This window comes from Melanotaenia boesemani, chromosome 20, assembly GCF_017639745.1.
Source record: "Melanotaenia boesemani isolate fMelBoe1 chromosome 20, fMelBoe1.pri, whole genome shotgun sequence".
NCBI classification, from domain to species: Eukaryota; Metazoa; Chordata; class Actinopteri; order Atheriniformes; family Melanotaeniidae; genus Melanotaenia; species Melanotaenia boesemani.
In genome coordinates this window covers 27,849,054-27,869,461 of record NC_055701.1, presented here as the reverse complement: position 1 = coordinate 27,869,461, position 20,408 = coordinate 27,849,054, and the positions used below count along the sequence as shown (strand labels likewise).

The 20,408-nt window shown below is 42.9% G+C and overlaps 1 protein-coding gene and 1 long non-coding RNA gene across 3 annotated transcripts in view; one reads left to right on the top strand and one right to left on the bottom strand.

Moving 5' to 3' along the window:
• The first annotated feature begins 526 nt into the window (after positions 1–526).
• Positions 527–20,408, top strand: part of g2e3 (G2/M-phase specific E3 ubiquitin protein ligase) — a 30,077-nt gene continuing 10,195 nt past the window's right edge. Inside the window, exons 1-11 of the mRNA XM_041971335.1 lie at positions 527–686; positions 4,653–4,724; positions 8,942–9,039; positions 10,795–10,896; positions 11,057–11,181; positions 11,502–11,670; positions 13,305–13,411; positions 14,079–14,195; positions 18,495–18,619; positions 18,709–18,802; positions 18,879–19,049. Of these exons, the coding sequence (XP_041827269.1) occupies positions 4,670–4,724; positions 8,942–9,039; positions 10,795–10,896; positions 11,057–11,181; positions 11,502–11,670; positions 13,305–13,411; positions 14,079–14,195; positions 18,495–18,619; positions 18,709–18,802; positions 18,879–19,049 (1,163 nt within the window). The 5' untranslated portion in view covers positions 527–686; positions 4,653–4,669. The remainder of the gene's footprint in view (positions 687–4,652; positions 4,725–8,941; positions 9,040–10,794; positions 10,897–11,056; positions 11,182–11,501; positions 11,671–13,304; positions 13,412–14,078; positions 14,196–18,494; positions 18,620–18,708; positions 18,803–18,878; positions 19,050–20,408) is intronic.
• On the bottom strand, positions 7,849–11,598 carry LOC121630839. 2 transcript variants are annotated; one of them, XR_006008603.1, is made up of 4 exons: positions 11,509–11,598; positions 10,816–11,133; positions 10,338–10,376; positions 7,849–10,216 (listed from the first exon to the last, which is right to left on the bottom strand). It is a non-coding gene; the product is annotated as an uncharacterized LOC121630839 (long non-coding RNA). The 2 variants fall into 2 exon arrangements; XR_006008602.1 differs by having other exon boundaries at positions 7,849–10,376.

The window sequence follows — 20,408 nt, the reverse complement described above, 5'->3', positions numbered from 1 at the left end:
TTTGGTGTTGACGGAATCTGCAAAGAACACCTGTGAGAATATTAGTAACACCAGTGAGTGAGTGGTAATTGAGAGTATATGTTTTATGTTTTCTTTTATAGTATTTTGTCTTTTAACATGTTTACTAAAGGAGATGGAGTATTGACAAATTTAATATTTAAGGAATTTCCATTTCTGAGTACATGACAGGAGAGACTCACTGTAGAATTTCTTGTATCAAGTTTTTTATACAAATACAGGAATCACCATTTAATCAATAACATGAGAGCTTCTTTCTTATTTCTTTTTATTTTATTTTTTAATTTTTTGTTGTAAAATTATCTTGTTAAATTAAAAGTTGAATCAACACACTTCCATGCTCAAAAACAGATTTTTTTTTTCTTCTTTTTTATATTTTTTTATTTTCTATTTCCTCCAGATTTTGTTCTTGTAGTTTTCTGGCTGCCTCCACGTGGCAGCAAATCTACGGCAGAAGAAGAAGAAGAAGAAGAAGAAGAAGAAGAAGGAGGAGGAGGAGGAGGAGGACGGGGAGGGAGTGCCGGAAACGGAAATAAGAGTCTTTGTTTTCAAAGAGGGAAATTTAAAAATCGGATGGCGTTAGGAGTCAACAGACGAGCGGCGGAGCAAATCTTCAAAAGAAGAGAAAAGAATGACCGCAAACTGAGCTTGTTCATCTTTAACAGGAAGTAGGTGGATAGAAAAACACCTTTTAATTGTTTATTTGGTTTAATTCTCTTGTTGTCGTTAAGAGTTTAAAATGTGCACGTCAGTCGAAATGACTAGAAACTTCTCAAAATGTTTAAATTCCGTTTTGCTGTTTTTTTCTTTTTAGTTAATTCGCATCTGAATAACAGTTAATTTATTAAAGTTCTGCAGACAGACATTAGTCTAATTATCATATTCAAGGTGAGCTGGAACAGTATTTAACAGGAGACAAACGGACCACTGTCCTGCTGGTTTTAGATGTTTACCTGCTTCAACACACCTGGGGCATGTGTCACGTGCGGTTCCGGTTCTCCAGGATCAGAGATAGCGGGGGTTGACCAGCCTTGTTGGAGCATCCTGGTTTAACTGCTTTCAGGAACAGCAAGCCAGGCTGAGGAGGAGCGACTGGGAGTCAGTAATCCTAGGTTCACACAGATTAACTGATGCTGACATGGAAAAGGTGCTGCTCCTTACAAAAAATAGTTATTAAATGGATTAATAAAATAAAAATTTTATTTAATTTTTCTTTATCCCAAATCAACAAGAACTAGTAACTAAGATCTAAATCAGATAACATTGCAGCTTTCTGAGGGATCAGCAAAGACTCATGGGAGTTCATGTTGTTGGTGAAAACAGACCTGGTAGTGTTGTGTTAAGAATTATAAATCCAACAGGTGTAAGTTTGAATGTGCAAGTATATTCAGCAGGTTGTACATGTAATTATACTTTACTAATGGAAGTTAATAATTGGTAAACTGAAAGGACCCAGCAGCCTGCACAGGTACAACCTGGAGAAAGCAGAGAGTCTGACCTGTCCTGAAAACCTTTCTCAGCATCAGAGCTTCCTCATCAATCAACCACTGTTGTCCAGGTTGTCAGATACTGATCACTGACTAAATGCATGTTGATCAGCCGATATCAATCAGTCATCCAGACCAAACATACCTGCATATCTAACATCAGTATGTTCATCAATCTTTTAAATATTTAGCTGTCAGAGTGACTTTAATCATTGATGATGATGATGATCACTGGTAATTATATATTTGAGTGATAGTTTGTGAGTATTTATTTAATTTTATTGCCACATATTCAACAGAGCAGAGAATGTCAGACTGGAAGAAAACGTGGATTAAATAATTTTTAAACGGACCAGAAATGATTTTCTGATGGTGTTACTCGTGACATCTCAAGCATTAGCTTAGCCTAGATGTTAGCTTGGTAGTTAGCCTGGTCTGGAGCAGGCTAGCTGCACAGAATACATTTCCATGGTAACTGATGTGCCACTGCTTTTTTGGAACCATTCATTCATTAACGCATTCATTTCCGATACTGCTTAGTTTAATTCAGGGTCGCGGGGAAGCTGGAGTCTATCCCAGGAAGTAGCAAGCAGGGAGCAGGTACATCCTGGGCAGGTCACCAGTCCACCACAGGCCTATGGGGCTATTTCCCTCTTTAATCAATAGCATAATTGTTCAATTTGAAAGCAAAATGTCTTGTTTTCATGCTCAAATATCATTTTGCTCTCTCTCAAAACTCTTCCTGTTCCTTTCAAAGCTCTGCTCCTCTGCTCATGTTTAGGGATGCACCGATATGAAAATTTTGGCCGATATCCGATATTAATATTGTTGTTATGGCCGATAACCGATATTTACTGATGTCGGTACACACACACACACACACACACACACACACACACACACATATATATATATTTTGTTTTAAAAGGTTTAAGATTATCAAATTCTGTACAAAGTGAAAATAAGGCAAACATTAGGGGTGTTAGCTTCCCACCATTGTTTGTGAGGTTCTGGATGGCAGTTTTTCGGATGACATATCAAATTTGTGGTGCTGAATAAGTTGACACGGCATCCTCCTCGCATTACTTCCACTTTGCAGATATTGCATACTGCTTTTCGAGTACCTTCTTTTTACACCGTGAAAAATTACCACACAGCTGAAATTGCTTCTTGCTTCAGTTACATCCCACAATGTGGTGCTGCATCACTGTCACATGTCCAAACATGGTTGCATGGCCAAACCTTCCGACACACAAACACAATCAGCAATTATATGAAAATAAATATCGGCTGTTAATATCGGCCCAGTTTTGCTTATCGGACCGATACCGATATGTTAAAAAATTACTAACATCGGCCGATACCGATATTAATGCCGATATATCGTGCATCCCTCAAGTTTAGTGTTGCAGGTTTAAATCTCTTCACCTCAAACTTGGTCTGAAGCATGAAAACAAGAAAGCTTGCTTTCAAATGGAAAAATTATGCTCTTGATTAAAGAGGGAAAAGCCCCTATAAGGACCACTTTATAAAGCCAGTTCAGGGATAAGTTAGCCAGAATAACCAGGAAATTCTAGCTTGTCGCCATATCTCGGTTTGGTAAAACAATCCTGTGCTGGAAAGAAATGGATCCAACAGCTTATGTTCTGCACACATTCTGCACATTAATGATCCATCAAACATCAGGTTTTAGATGTTTCCTGCTTCAGCACACCTGGTTGAGACTGATGGATCATTAACACACGAGCAAAACTTGACAACAGCTGTTGGATCCATTTAATTAGAACCAGGTGTGTTGGAGCAGCAAACATCTAAAACAAGGATGACCAGCTCTGGTCCCTGGAGGCCGGTAACCTTGCAGGTATTGGATATGTCCCTGCAGCAACACACCTGATTCAGATGAGCAGGTTATTAACATACTTGTGCAGAACTTGACAACAGAATGGTCAAGATCCATGTTATTTGAATCAGGTGTTGCAGAACAGGGGTGCCCAAGTCCAGTCCTCAAGATCTACTGTCCAGAACTGAATGACATGTGGATGAGGGAAGTGAGCCATTTGATTCAGGTGAATTGAAGAAGGGTTGCATCTAAAAGTTCCAGAATAGTAGATCTCGAGGATTAAACTTGGGCACCCCTGCAGTAGAGAAACATCCAAAACCTGCTGGACAGCGGCCCTCCACGGCCGACATTGGACATCCCTGGTCTAGGTTAAGCGTAGTTTATTTCACTTCTCTCAAAGCTGGAGTCTGAACTTTGACTTTCTTTGTAAAACATTTGGGTGATGTTAGATCATCTGAAACAGAGACTGAAACACTAAAACTTGATTTCCAAGTAGAGTCCATTAAACTTCACATCTAAGTTGTTTTACTGCATAAAAAGATGATTTCTATCATAATGAAAGTAAAAAAAAAAGTCTGAAGGGAATTTTATTTTTACATAATGGTGTAGTAATGTGCTCGTGTGCAGGTTGACTTTATTATTAGATTGAGTCAGGTTTTAAATGTATTCTTCATTTGGTCCTGTATAAACACAGATAGGAAGTAAAATAAGCCAGGGTTAAATATTTAGACAAGCTGCAATGTTTTATCAGCATTTTTAATTTTTTAAAATACGTTTTTAAAAAAAATTACAAAATGCTTCCTATAAAAGTTATGTATCTAAAAATGCAATAACAAAATGTACGCTAAATGTCAGACAAATGGTCTTACAGAGAAGGAAGACTGAAGATCTAATCCAGAAAAATCCCTCTATCACACACTGATCCAGGAAAAGTTAATAAGTCAGATGTTTATTTCGGCCATTTAAGGCTTTAAGATTTCAGAATCTATATGAAATCTAACAGGAAGTCAGTGAAGGCACCGTATTTTTGTCATTGCCATATGATTTAACATCCTTGTTTCTGATTGGTTCTCTGGTTCAGTTTTGATGAAGCAGCAACTATCCAGAGGGGAAAAAAAGGTGGATTTACACTGAGTTAGTTTAGTCACATAACATGAAGATAAGCTGAGAATGCTGAACTTTCATCGTCGTACCGGTCGTGTCCGTATGGCCGTCTGCATCGCTGATGTTTCTCTTCATGTATGTGGCAGAATTTTGCTTGGTTGAAGCACAACATGTGACTGTTGTCTGTCTTCACGCTCCAACAGGTTTAATTGATAAAAACATGAAGAAGACGAGGAGGCAGCAAGACACTAAAGTATCCAGCAACACGGAGGATTGTGAGTGATGTACACACATTTAAACCTTCACACCAGAGATGTCAAATCATCTTAGTCCAGGTTCCACTTTCAGCTCAGTCTGGTCTCCAGTGGGTCGGACCAGTAAAATAAGAGCATAACTCCACATTTTTCTTTGTTTTAGTTAAAACATGTAGAAGTACATCATCCTGACGTTTACATTCAATAAATTATCCTTTTAGAAAACATGAACAAACTGAAAGTGACGTTTCAACTACAGGCATGGACAAAATTGTTGGCACTCCTCTGTTAATTAAAGAAAAGCCCACAATGGTCACTGAAATAACTTCAAACTAACCAAAGTAATAATAACTAGAAATTTACTGAATATTAAGCAATGATAATTAGACATTGATTTTTGAATTTTGAAACAGAATTATTTTAACAAACAAGCTAATGAAAAAGGCTTGGACAAAAAATGATGGCACCCTTTGAAAGGACTACAAATAATTTGACCATAGAAACGTGTTAAACTTCGGTGAGTCCTGTAGTTCGCATCACAGGTGTCTTCAAAATTTGTAATCAGTCAGTCTACCTGTTTAAAGTGAAACCTGGTTACTACCGTGGAACGTGGAGGAGGCTCTGTAACGTTCTGGTTCCTACCGTGGACGTGGAGGAGGCTCGGTTACGTTCTGGTTCCTACCGTGGAATGCGGAGGAGGCTCTGTTACGTTCTGGTTCCTACCGTGGAATGCGGAGGAGGCTCTGTTACGTTCTGGTTCCTACCGTGGAACGCGGAGGAGGCTCGTTTACGTTCCAGTTCCTACCGTGGAACGTGGAGGAGGCTCTGTAACGTTCTGGTTCCTACCGTGGAACTCGGAGGAGGCTCTGTTACATTCTGGTTCCTACCGTGGAACGTGGAGGAGGCTCGGCTATGTTCTTGTTCCTACCGTGGAACGTGGAGGAGGCTCGGCTATGTTCTCGTTCCTACCGTGGAATGCGGAGGAGGCTCTGTTACGTTCTGGTTCCTACCGTGGAACGCGGAGGAGGCTCGTTTACGTTCCAGTTCCTACCGTGGAACGTGGAGGAGGCTCTGTTACATTCTGGGTTCCTACCATGGAACGTGGAGGAGGCTCGGTTACGTTCTGGGTCCTACCGTGGAATGCGGAGGAGGCTCTGTTACGTTCTGGGTCCTACCGTGGAATGCGGAGGAGGCTCGGTTACGTTCTGGTTCCTACCGTGGAACGTGGAGGAGGCTCTGTAACGTTCTGGTTCCTACCGTGGAACGTGGAGGAGGCTCGGCTATGTTCTTGTTCCTACCGTGGAACGTGGAGGAGGCTCGGCTATGTTCTTGTTCCTACCGTGGAACGTGGAGGAGGCTCGGTTACTTTCTGGTTCCTACCGTGGAATGCGGAGGAGGCTCTGTTACGTTCTGGTTCCTACCGTGGAACGCGGAGGAGGCTCTGTTACGTTCTTGTTCCTACCGTGGAACGTGGAGGAGGCTCTGTAACGTTCTGGTTCCTACCGTGGAACGTGGAGGAGGCTCTGTAACGTTCTGGTTCCTACCGTGGAATGCGGAGGAGGCTCTGTTACGTTCTGGTTCCTACCGTGGAACGTGGAGGAGGCTCGGCTATGTTCTTGTTCCTACCGTGGAATGTGGAGGAGACTCGGCTATGTTCTTGTTCCTACCGTGGAATGCGGAGGAGGCTCTGTTACGTTCTGGTTCCTACCGTGGAACGTGGAGGAGGCTCGTTTACGTTCCAGTTCCTACCGTGGAACGTGGAGGAGGCTCGGTTACGTTCTGGTTCCTACCGTGGAATGCGGAGGAGGCTCAGTTACGTCCTGGTTCCTACAATGGAACGTGGAGGAGGCTCGGTTACGTTCTGGTTCCTACCGTGGAACGCGGAGGAGGCTCGGTTACTTTCTGGTTCCTACCGTGGAATGCGGAGGAGGCTCTGTTACGTTCCGGTTCCTACCGTGGAACGCGGAGGAGGCTCTGTTACGTTCCGGTTCCTACCGTGGAACGCGGAGGAGGCTCTGTAACGTTCTGGTTCCTACCGTGGAACGTGGAGGAGGCTCGGTTACTTTCTGGTTCCTACCGTGGAATGCGGAGGAGGCTCTGTTACGTTCTGGTTCCTACTGTGGAACGCGGAGGAGGCTCGGTTACGTTCCGGTTCCTACCGTGGAACGCGGAGGAGGCTCTGTTATGTTCTGGTTCCTACCGTGGAACTCGGAGGAGGCTCGGTTACGTTCCGGTTCCTTCCGCGGAATGCGGAGGAGGCTCTGTTACATTCTGGTTGCTACCGTGGAACGTGGAGGAGGCTCGGCTATGTTCTTGTTCCTACCGTGGAACGTGGAGGAGGCTCGGCTATGTTCTTGTTCCTACCGTGGAACGCGGAGGAGGCTCTGTTACATTCTGGTTCCTACCGTGGAACGTGGAGGAGGCTCGGCTACGTTCCGGTTCCTACCGTGGAATGTGGAGGAGGCTCGGCTATGTTCTTGTTCCTACCGTGGAACGTGGAGGAGGCTCGGCTATGTTCCGGTTCCTACCGTGGAACGTGGAGGAGGCTCGGCTATGTTTCGGTTCCTACCGTGGAACGTGGAGGAGGCTCGGTTTTGTTCTGGGGCTGCTATCTCAACTATCTCAACACTATCGAAATATTCCAGAGCAAAATGAGCTTCCTAGTGTCAGAAAACTTGGTTTCGGGAAGAGCAGGAGATGTGCTCTTCTGCTCCACATCCAGCCTGAAAATTAATTGCATGAAGAAACTACTGACTGATCACATACTGGCTTACAGTCAGATATTTATGCCTTTTAATGTAAGTTGTAGACAAAAACATTTAAAAAGCTAATCTTTCTAAAAAAAATGTTTTAAATTAGTTTAGTTTTAAAAAGTAGATTAGTTTGTTTGTTCTATTGTTACTTGATCTCGTATTACATATTGTGAAGAAGCTCTTAAGTACGCTAACTCGTGTTATTTTTATTTTTGTATTTTTTTAACCTCAGGGAGCAGTCTAACAAGACTGTTAAGAGTCTGTTTGTTTGTTTATTTATTAGATCCCCATTAGCTGCTGTCGTTTCACAGCAACTACTCTTCCTGGAGTCTCCACAAAATCATTAATACATCCATTACTTAAAATACATAACATACAACACACAGCCACACACACATCAAACACAAAGACACTTGCTCAAAGTACAAAACTAACCACTGTAACTCAGAAAGCCAACAATGGCATTGTAACGACATTTCCTTTGCAAACTAAGGAATTACATGATCTCACCACTCAGAACAATGTAAAAAAGTCATTAAATTACTTCTAAACAGACAATATTATTCCTGCCGAATAAACAGAAGTCATTTCAACTTACTTTAAAGCTTACCATGTCATTTTCTAAAACCAAAAAGTCTGGTAATTACGCCATGCCACCATTGCTCTGTAATTCATCGTCTTCTGTTTTAAGTTGGTTCTACATGGAGGCAACAGAAAACAACCTCATGACGTTGCCTCATTAAATGATTAAATGATTAAACGTTAAATGAATGGCGAGTACTGGTGGGAGGTGAGCTGGGATTTGAGCTTGCGAACTGCCACAGAGCATGTGGGAGTCCAAGACCAGGGCACATCCTGCTTGAGGAGGCCATGCAGTGGTGCAGTGGTTCCAGAATAATGTGGAAGGAGACGTGGGTAGAAGGCAGTCATCCCCAAGAATGACGACAGTTGGGTAGAGCAAGAAGGCTCAGGCAGGTGAAGGACGGCGTCTGCGTTTGAGTGGAGTGGGCTCAGTCCATGATGGAAGATGATGCGCCGGACCATAATGCTAAATGTCCGGCTGGTAATGTGACAATACGCGTATGTCTGTGCAGAGCTGTGTGTGCAGAAGATGCGGGTCAAGGAACAGACCACAGGTGAGAATGGATGCTCCATCTTTGTCACCTTTGCCGTGTCTAGAAAATACATGGACCACGATTGTATGCCCAACTAGCTTTATTGCCAAACCGCAGGATTTTACACAACAGACTCGTCTAACAGACGTGACATCACACAGCTGTACACCACATCACTGTGGGAGAAGACTCGTTGTCTATCAGTGGAGCAGTCTGCTGGCTTACAGCTGATGGGTTTACTAACAAACAAGTAAATCCAGCTGCCACAGATGGGGCTGATTTCTTTATTTATGTGATCCAAGAGCTTGAATGGTGATGTATGAGCAGTGATGAGACGTGGAGGAGAATAAAGATGTTTGTGTGTGTCCAGGCTGCGCTCTGTGCAGGTTCAGTGACGATGACCCTGCCATGTACGGGGAGAAGGTGACCCTCAAAGAGCACAAACTCTCAGTCCACTACTTCTGTTTGGTAAGTCCACATGACCACTAATGAAATACTTTCTGTTCACATCTGCCACAAAAATGGAAAGTTTAATTGTCTAATTTGAGCTTGTCTCATTCTAGTTTAATGTAAAGACGTTTGGGGAGTGACACAAAGTGTTAAAATGCATGAAAATAAAAATCTAACAGAAAAATAATGAAGAACATAAACTTTACAATTAATAGCAATATTATAACAATAAAAAAAATAAAAGTTGTCAAATTTAACGAGTCCCTATGGATGAGGTGTGACTGGACGTGCTGAAGGCTCCTGAGGCTTCTGAGGTTGTTGAGGTTCTCTGGATAGGCCGACCAGGGTGGGGTGGTGTAGAAGCTCTGAGCCTTTTATGAAGTAATCTGACTGTTCGGCCTCTCAGGTAAAAGCTGGACCAGGACTCGTCTGTCTTGCACTGCAATTTTTTCTTCACATTATCAGGGGCGTCTCACAGGGTGTGTTAATCTGCAGAGCCCCTCCCTGTTTTCTCTCATAAACCAAGGTGACAGTCGTCTCTGCGGAGCATCAGTCATATTCTGGTGTTTTTGCTGTGTAAAGCATTCAGGTTTCTAAGTGAAGATGACTCTAGTTTGGAGCAGTAGAAAACACTGATTTAAATCTGAACACGATGAAACTCTGAACTGAGCTGGAACTGTGATGAATACTAACACTGATGCTATTAATCATGATGTGGTGCATTGGTGAACATGGAAGCCTTCTCTGATATCTCTTATCACTGAACCTGGAAGTCCATGGAGAGTTTCTTTCTGGATTTCATTGAAGAGACTAGAATCACCTCCCAAAGTTTCTGTTTGGAGGTCTACTGCCCCTTCCTTTTATGATTGCTCCACAGGTTCTCAGTAGGGTTGAGGTCAGGGGATGATGGTGGTGCCACCATGAGTTCTTTCCCTTTATTCCCCAGCAGCCAGACATCCTGCTGGTGTTCCTGCACCATGGGATGGAGCGTCATCTTTACTGCAGAAGAAATGCTTCTTCCTTTTAGACCAAGGCAGGAAATGCTCAGGTAGAAACTGGACCACTTTATCAAAGACCTCCAGACAGGGTCCTACCATCTCACTCCCCATTATTCCAGCCCAGAACACCACTCCACTCAGACTTCCATCCATCTGGACCATTCGAACCTCCATCCGTCTGGTCCATCCAGTGCAGCCTGGGATTCATCAGAGAAGAAAACTGTATGAAGATGAGTCTTCATGTATTTCTGAGCCACTGCAAACCTTTTTCTGTGTGATCTTTGGTTAATGGAGGTCCAGATACAGTTTTATGTTCACCTGCAGCATCTGGAGGATCCTGATGGAGAAGTTTTATTCCTTTAAAGGGGTAAAAAGCGGAGAATGATAAAAATGATGAATAACTGCTTATCGCCCCTTTAACAAGACATACATCATGCTTTTCGTCTGCAGAAAGATCCTTGTTTTCCCAGACAGACTGCAGCAGACTACATTTGAGGAAATTTGGGCTGATTATACCCTGGTTGTGATATTTGGGAAGCAAATGTGTTTTTCATTCAATTTCGTAATAGATGAGTTGCATCAGTATCACTTCATTTTGACTGTATGAGATGTTTTTCTTACATTATTGTGATTAATTAAATCATTTTATGAAATAAAAACAAGCAAAAAAAGTAATATTACAGTTTAATCTACAAATCTTTGATACAAATCTGAGATTATTGGTCTCGGTGTGTATTTGGACTAACTGGTCGTGTGTGTGTGTGTGTTGCATCAGTTGACATCTTGTGGAGTTTACCAGCGTGGTGAAGAGGAGGAGGGCATCTTTGGGTTCCTGGTGGACGACATAAAACAGGAGATCCGCCGGTCGGCTCGACTGGTGAGTCTTATTTTACCTCGTCTGTCTGTACTGCCTCTCAATAAAAAACAACAGTGTTAAACAGTATCATCAGTCAAGAATAAAACAGATGGATGTTGTTTGTTTGCTGTTTTGTCAAAGCTGAGGAGAGTAATCATTGCTTGCTGCTGTGTGTGATCAGAAGTGTCACGGCTGTAAGAGGAAGGGAGCGTGTGTCGGATGTAACGTCAGGAGCTGCAGGAAGAAGGTTCACTTCCCCTGTGGGAGGAAACAGATGTTCATCTCTCAGTTTACTGGACTGTTTCCGTGAGTGTTGACACAAAACTATTTCATCAGTTTTAACAAAATAGGCAAGACCAGGCAGTTTATTTGTACAGCACATTTCATGTACAGGACAATTCAAAGTGCTTTACATGAAACAAAAACATTACAGATATTTAGAAATAGTAAAAGGCATCAACACATAATCACAATAAAATAATAAATTACATTAAAATGATTAAAAGCACGATAAGTTAAAAAGTTAACATACAGATTTCATGCATAGGTATACTGAGTAAATTAACAGCTGGTCTAAATTGTTGTAACACCTGTAAAGAGACAGATTACTGTGGATATTTGTTCAGGTCTTACTGTCGGGATCATGGACCGTCTCAGTCTCTATGCGTGGCCTCAGACATCAGCCTCCCTCAGTCCTGCTCCATCTGTTTGGACTCCATCGACCCCATCCTGTCCTACTCTGTCCTCAAGTGTCCATCCTGCCACACCAGCTGGTTCCACAGAGACTGTGTGCAGGTAGTTCCCCTGTGAAACAAGCCCCAGGGTTTTATGTGTTAAAGCACATCTTTAACTCTTAAAACTGCTAGATCTCTGGTGCCCCCGACGTCCATCTCTTCTCTCATCACCAGTGTCTCAGGAATGGTAGTGTGTAACTTTAAATTGTGATGGATAGCTTAACCTTTAGGTGATCTACGGAACTTTTTCAGGCGTTTATATCCTGTCCAGGAGGTTTACAATCTAGGTAAATAGTAGCAGGAATAACTGGAAATGAGGAAAAAGTGGAAACATGGAAATAGTTTCTGTTGTGTGTTTGTTTCTATAACAATATTTTTTCTCCTGAAAGCCAAGACTTGAGAGAACGATGAGATGAGAAAAGGTTTGGTCACTGTTGATCTGTGTGTTATTTCTACAAAGTTCTGTTAGTAATAAATTCTGCTTTCTTCTTCTGGTCGACCTTTATGCTGCTAAATCTATTCATACATTCATTTTACATCATTTTACCTCCCAGTCTGACAGCTGCTACACACTGGTTTATACTGGGATTAAAAGCTGTTACAGACTGGTTTATACTGGGATTAAAAGCTGTTACAGACTGGTTTATACTGGGATTAAAAGCTGCTACACACTGGTTTATACTGGGATCAAAAGCTGTTACAGACTGGTTTATACTGGGATTAAAAGCTGCTACAGACTGGTTTATACTGGGATCAAAAGCTGCTACAGACTGGTTTATACTGGGATTAAAAGCTGTTACAGACTGGTTTATACTGGGATTAAAAGCTGTTACAGACTGGTTTATACTGGGATTAAAAGCTGCTACACACTGGTTTATACTGGGATCAAAAGCTGTTACAGACTGGTTTATACTGGGATTAAAAGCTGCTACAGACTGGTTTATACTGGGATCAAAAGCTGCTACAGACTGGTTTATACTGGGATTAAAAGCTGTTACAGACTGGTTTATACTGGGATTAAAAGCTGCTACAGACTGGTTTATACTGGGATTAAAAGCTGCTACAGACTGGTTTATATTGGGATTAAAGGCTGCTACAGACTGGTTCATACTGGGATTAAATGCTGCTACAGACTGGTTCATACTGGGATTAAAAGCTGCTACAGACTGGTTTATACTGGGATTAAAAGCTGCTACAGACTGGTTTATACTGGGATTAAAAGCTGTTACAGACTGGTTTATACTGGGATTAAAAGCTACTACAGACTGTTTTATACTGGGATTAAAAGCTGCTACACACTGGTTTATACTGGGATTAAAAGCTGCTACACACTGGTTTATACTGGGATTAAAAGCTGCTACACACTGGTTTATACTGGGATTAAAAGCTGCTACAGACTGGTTTATACTGGGATTAAAAGCTGCTACACACTGGTTTATACTGGGATTAAAAGCTGCTACAGACTGGTTTACATGAAGGAAAATAAACAGGTGGACCAAAGATAGCATTTTTAGGGGTTAATGAGGATGTTTCTAGATGTTTCTCTATAATATGCAGAGCAGAAAAACGTTTTCCCATTTCTGAGTTTTGACAGTCTGATAAAGTTCAAGTGTGATTCTTATTTTTTACAGTGAATAAAAATGGACTGGACCGAGTCACTGACTTCCTTCTTATATTTGTATGTGTTTGTATCAGCGTCAGGCCCACAGTGCAGGCCTCTTCTTCTTCAGATGTACTCTCTGTAACAACAAAGAAGACTTCCAGGAGGAGATGGTTCGGATGGGAATCTACATCCCAGAGAGGTAACACAACTGTCTGACACCAAACACACGAGAAATTTAAAAGCTGTTTCTCCAAGTCCAGCCTCCAAGAACAAATTTCTGAAACTACAACCTGATTCTAAAAAGTCAGGTCTCTGCGTAACATAAACAGAATTCAATGATTTCCAAACCTCATCAATCCATATTTTATTCCCAGTAGAACAAGCAGGCGGCTGGTTGGAGCCTCGGCTGGTTTGAGGTTGGAACAGTGAAGTTTGCATGTTCTCCCTATTTATGGGTGGGTTCTGTCCGGGTACTCCGGCTTCCCTCAGCCGTCCAAAGACATGGTTATTTGGTCACTAACTTCTCTCTAGGAGAGATGTCTCTCTGTGATGGTTGTTTATGTTCTACTGGGAATAAAATATGGTTGAGATTTACTAATTCTGTTTTAAATTAAAGTGTCCTACCTTTTTAGGGAACTGGGATTGTAAAATTTTGGGATTCTTCCAAACTTCTAAAGACATAAATTGACAAAAGACAAAACTATAAATGCAGTTTTTAACTTTTCCTGTACTTCTTGCACATAAAACAAGGATCAGACAATAAGGGTGAAATGAGGTAATCTCAGATTACAGCTCCACCTGTCATCATTTCATAGTGGTTTTTATGTTAAACCAGATTCTGACTTCAGCTGATCTATTTGATGCAGAGATGCTTCATGGGAGTTGGAGGCCAATGCGTATTCAGAGCTTCTGGAGGTTTACACCCGCTGTGACTCTCTCACCTGTCTCTGTGATGACGGACGCACACACTCCACCAAGAGCGGGTACTACAAGTTTTTCTTCCATCTGCAAGTTAAAGTGGACTGCATGACAAACTGAGGCTTTGCTTCAAAATAAGGTCCAACACTGAGGTGCCTTGTAGGGTTAAACCATTGTCTTGTCTGAGTTGTGTTTAGGACTCTTTTATGGCTTTAAAGGTGAGAGGCACAAATTTTATAAATGGGAATGAAGAGTCTACAGCAGGGTTACTCTGGCCCTATGAGAGCCGCAATCCAGCAGGCTTTCCATGTTTACCTGCTCCCACACATCTGACTCATTGTGCAGAACTTGATAGGCTGTTAGATTCATTTATGGTAATTTGATTCAGGTGTGTTGATGAGGGAAAAACCTGATCCCCTGGTTTTCGGCAGTGGTTCCCAACCTATTTTCCTTGGGGAACTCCTTACAAATACTAAAAAGCCGTGGACCCCCTGCCCCACCCTATGCTGAAACCATGCTTGGTTTTATGCTTTCAAAAGTGAGATTTCTCCCCCTGTCCTTTGATGAAGCAAACGTTAAATTAACAACATATGGCCTTGTTTTTTTTTTTTCTTAAAATGGGGACAATGTGTGGACACTAATCAAAATGGCTCTGAATATTAAAAGCCCCAGGGACCCCCTGTGCTCTTTGGGGGATCCCAGACCCCAGGTTGGGAACTGCTGGTCTGCAGGACGATACTTTACACCATCAAACCCGACTTTTACAGCATTCAACAAACATTAATGCTCCACAGTCAACCGCTTTCAGCACGTTTGTATCCGGAAGAAGCGTGCATATAAGTGACATCACCATAACGTATCAAAGACATAACAGAAGCAGCAACACGTCTGTTTCTGGTCTCTAAAGAAAATAAAACAAGATTTTTTTCTAAAGAAAGGGGGACAAATTCCATACTGTTTGCTGGCCATCAGTCCTAATTCCAAAGTATTTGTCCAGCAATACAGACTTGATCTTGAGAGTGTCTGTTTATCCTCTTCTTCACAAAATCTATTTTTTCTGTCCCGTTTGAAATGACATACCCAAAGTAAATATAAAGTAAAGTATAGCTACAAGAGCTGTAAGAATCTTGGTGTCAAAAGAAAGCTGAGACATCTGAGATTACTACACACGTGTCAGAATCAGGATATGTGTTACTGTGTCAGAGTAAGTTTACCTGGAACACAGTAAAAAATGTAATCTCCTCCGAAAAGATAACCACATTACTTTCAGTGAAATCCCCTGTACTCCTCCTCCTGGCCAATGCAGCCCACAATGGTAAATGGTCATGGTCTGTACTTAGATAGGGCTTTTATCCAAAGCGCTTTAGATGTACGTCACGTTCATCCATTCACACACACATTCACATACTAATGGCGGACACCTCGACATGAGCTAGACCGGGCCGGGATTGAACCGGCAACCCTTGAGCTTTAGGACGACCACTCTACCTACTGAGCCATGCCACGATAGCAGTGTCATCTGAGAACTTCTGCAGGTGGCAGGACTGTGAAGAGAACCTGAAGTCTGAGGTGTAAAGGGTGAACAGAAAGGGAGACAGGACCGTCCCCTGTGGCGCCCCCGGGCTGCTGTGATGTTCCCCAGCCCCACATATTGCCGCCGGCCTGTAAGGTAGTTGTGGATCCAGGCCACGAGTGGTGCGTCCACCTGCATGTCTAGTAGCTTACTGTTGAGCAGGGCAGGTTGGATGGTGTTAAAAGAACCGGAAAAGTGGAAGAACATAACTCTCACAGTGCTGCCTGCCTCCACGTAGGTGTAGGTTCTGTTCAGCAGGAACATGGTGGCGTCTTCCACTCCTATACGGGGCTGGTAGGCGAGCTGCAGGGGGTCAAACAATGCTCGGACGACTGTGCGATGGTGCCTTAGCACGAGCCTCTTCAGCAACTTCATGACATGTGAGGTCAGGGCCCATGGTCTACAGTTGCTGTGTGTGCTGGGATGCTGCTTCTTCCAGACATGAAGTTTTCCACCTGTCACGGTCAACCATCTGGATCACGCTGAGGTTGAAGATGTGTTTGAAGATCCCACACAGCTGAGAGGCACGTCCTCTCAGGGCTCAGGGACTGAGGCCATCAGGGCCGCAGCTTCCTGGGATGAAGACGACGGAAAAAAAGAAAAGAAAAAAGTTTCCCACTGTATGAGTGGCGGAAGAGCCGAGGAGGAGGCAGAGGAGAGAGGATTTGACAAAATCATAATATAATCTTCGTCTTTGTTCTTGAACTAAAATGTCCATAGATTTTAGCCCAGTTTTTATTTAGTGAACTACATTTTCATCTCATCTTTATTAGTCCATGAACATGCATTCTGTTTTAGTCCCAGTTATTGTTCCTTAATGAGGGTTTTAGTCTTTAGTCTAGTTTTCGTTCGGTGCAAAATGTGTGTTGACGAAAAGATTTTCGTTCAGTTTTCGTTAACTAAATTAACATCACTTAACAGAATTTACTGTTTTATGAGAATTTAAGAATAAATCGGCATTTAATCAGCAAAACAACAGCCGATACTGGCCATTTTTAAAAGGTCTATTATCGGCCGATTTAATCGGCCAGCTGATAAATCAGTCGTGCTTTAGTAAAAATATCCATAAAAAAAACTGCAGTGTTGCTTGTCGTCTAAAGCTTCAATAAAACCTTTTAAAAATTACAAGCAGTGTTGACATCAGCAGTGAAATTAGTCTTTTCTTGGTCAAAGTGACAGATGCCAAATAAACATTTTATCAAAAGAATGGCTCATGTTTAATGTGGATTAGTTTTTGTTTTTGAGCTTCTACCTGTTTGAACCAGACATTGTTCTTTGAAATCCAGAAGCAGGTGTTTATTTATGAGGAGTGTTTGTCCAAAAGAAATAATTTATAACTTAAAATGGATCCGTATGTGACTGATCACATGAACAACAACTTTTACTGCAGCATGAAATTTTTAAAACCAACTGGAAGCTGTTAAAAAAGACTGTTATTATTTATAAATATTAGCTGTACAGACAGGACTTTCTGTCGAGCGTTGTTTGGAAAAGAACCAGAGGTCAGAGATTTATTTATCTAAGAGTATTAATAAAGTAATTAATCACAGTATATTTAATTAAATCACACACCCTTGTAGTAAAATGTATGTTACATAAAGAGATTCCATCCATCCATCCATTTATTTTCTTGCTGCTTGTCCAGGGTCGATTCATGGGGCACCTGCCTACGTAGGGAAGCTCAGATTTTTCTCTCCCCGGCCCTTTTTTCAGGGTCATCTTGGGGGATTCTGTGGCATTCCCAGGCCAGCCAAGAGATGTAGCCCCTCCAGTGTGTCCTGAGTCTTCCCCAGGGTCTCTTCCCGGTGGGATGGGTCCAGACCATCTCACAGAGAGGCGTCCAGGAAACCTATTAACCAGATGCTAAAGCCATCTCATCTGGCTCCTCTGGATGTGAAGTAGCAGCGGATCTACTCTGAGCCCTTCATGGATGACCAAGCTTCTCATCCTGTCTCTAAGGGAGAGCCCAGCCACCCTGTGGAGGAAACTCTTTCAGCTGCTTGTGTCCATTGTCCTGTTCTTTCAGTTACTGCCCACAGTTGGTGATCATATGTGAGGGTGGGAGCGTAGATCAACTGGTAAATTGAGAGCTTTGCCTTTTTGCTCAGCTCCTCCTTCACTACCACAGACCTATGCAGAGTCCAACATCCAAAGAACTTCCCACTCCACCCTTCCCTAACTCCAAACAACCCAGAGATTCTTGAACACTTGGGGCAGAACCCCACTCCCGACCTGGAGATGACATTCCATCCTTATCCAGCTGAGGACCATGGTCTCAGATTTGAAGGTGCTAATTCTCATCTCAACTGCTTCACTCTTGGCTGTGAATCGCTCCAGCAAGAGTTGGAGATCACGGCCCAGTGGAGCCAACAGAACCACATCTGCAAAAAGCAGACTTAATCCCGAGGCCACCAAACTGGAACCCCTCAACACCTCAACCGATCATAAAAATTCTGTTCATAAATGAACAGAATTGGTACCCCCCAGTTGAACAAGCTGTCCAGTACTTGTAAATCTTTGTGGATTTAAGGTATAATGCTAAAATGTTATATGTAAAAAAAAATTTTGTTTGTTTGTTTTTTGTTTTTGTTGTTTTTTTTAAAAGGCACACAGTGACAGGTCATTTGAGTGAATAAAAGATGAATAAAACTCACTGTTAAAGAACTGAGAACTTTTTAATCTTAATGATCAGACAGAAAATTCTTCATGGTCAGTGAATTGCTTCTGTTCGCTCATCAGAAGAGCACCCGCCTGGTCTGAAACCATCAGAAATGTCCTATTTCTGTTTCAGATGGTTTGAAGTGATTCGGTGCCAGCTGTGTGGATCCAAGGGAACTCACAGGAAATGTTCAGGGTTGAAGTTCAACACCAGAGACTGGACCTGCAGTGACTGCACAAAGGCCACAGATGGGAAAGGTTTATGTTTGAGTCCATGTTTGTAAAAATGGAGACTCCTGCTGGTCTGCAACCTCTCAGCTTTGTCTCCTTGTTTGTGTTGACTCCAGCATCCCTGGTTACGTCACCTCAGGTAGTTCAGAAGAGAAGCTTATTCTCCAAACGCCACCTATCTCCCATCCATTCCTCAATCAGCTGTAAAAGGTATGCAAATCTAACGCACCCAAGCCCCGGCCACATCCACAGATCATCAGTTCATCTTTGTTTTTGTCTATTTTAGACCATCCTTACCTGTAAGATCTGGATCACCTGAGGAGTTCCTTCAATCTTTGGTTCCTGAGCTTCATCCTGTCAGCATCCAGGTGGAGGTGGATGGGGACCAGGTTCTGTCAGCTGGCCTGAAGCTGGTCAGGAGGGCTGACTTTGATCCCACACACACTCTTTCCGTCAGGTCAGTAAATGAAAACTCTAGTTTTTCCTCCAGCTTGGATAGTTTCCACCATTGTCCACCCTTTTTTTTATTTTTTTTTATTCATAACACAATATTAAAGTGGACATTTTTCACACTAATTTATACAAAAAAACACAAATATATTGAATTCGTCTGCAGAGGTCTAGCTGTGCCTGCGTTCACCAAGTAACTCTGGTAATTCTCAGGTCCCTTCCACATCATTCCTTCTTAAATAAGGCCACTTAAATCTTCGTGATCTTTGTAAAGTTGAGGATCAACAGTATTACTAGTTTGTTTGTTTTAAATACACATATTTGTACACACAGTACCCTCCTGGTTATCTCAGTCAGGAGCACATTCCAATTATCTCACATTTTTAAGGTGAGTTAACTATATACATTAGAACAAAGGTAGCTTACATTTCTCCATCCAGCATGAGTAAAAGAAAAGTACTTAATACTTGAAGGGCTATACAAAGTCTGCCCTGATTGCGGTTATGTATTTGATCCAGTTTTCCCATGTCAGCCTGAATTGTTTTACTTTTTACTTTGGAGGAGGAGACAGGATTTGACAAAATCATATCATATAATACTCCTCCCTGAGCTGCCACCTTATCGTGGTGGTGTTTGCGTGTCCTGATGATGATGTGGCTATGTTGTTGGGGGTTTTATGCCCCTGGTAGGGTCAGCCATGGCAAACAGGTGTCTAGGGGAGGGACCTGACGAAGTGCGGCTCAAATCACCCCTATGATGATGAGAAAGCAAGGACCAAGGTTTCCCTTGCCGGGACGTGGGTCACCGGGGCCCTCTTCTGGAGCCAGGCCTGGAGGTGGGGCACGGAGGCGAGCGCCTGGTGGCCGGGCCTTTGACCATGGGGCTCAGTCGGGTTCAGCCTGAAAGGGTGACATGGCCCCCCCTCCTGTGGGCTCACCACCTGCAGGAGGGGCCATAGGGGTTGGGTGAAGTGTGAGCTGGACGGCTGCCAGAGGCGGGGACCCTGGCGGTCTGATCCTCGGCTGCAGAAGCTAGCTCTAGGGACGTGGAATGTCACCTCTCTGGCGGGGAAAGAGCCTGAGCTGGTGCGCAAGGCTGAGCGGTTCCGGCTAGATATAGTTGGACTCACCTTGACACACGGCTTGGGCTCTGGAACCACTGTCCTTGAGAGGGGCTGCACCCTCTTCCACTCTGGAGTTGCTCCCGGTGAGAGGTGCCGAGCAGATGTGGGCATGCTCATTGCCCCCCGACGTTGGGGGCGTTGGGGTTTACCCCAGTGGACGAAAGGGTAGCCTTCCTCCGCCTTCAGGTGGGGGGATGGGTCCTGACTGTTGTTTGTGCTTATGCACCAAGCAGCAGTTCAGAG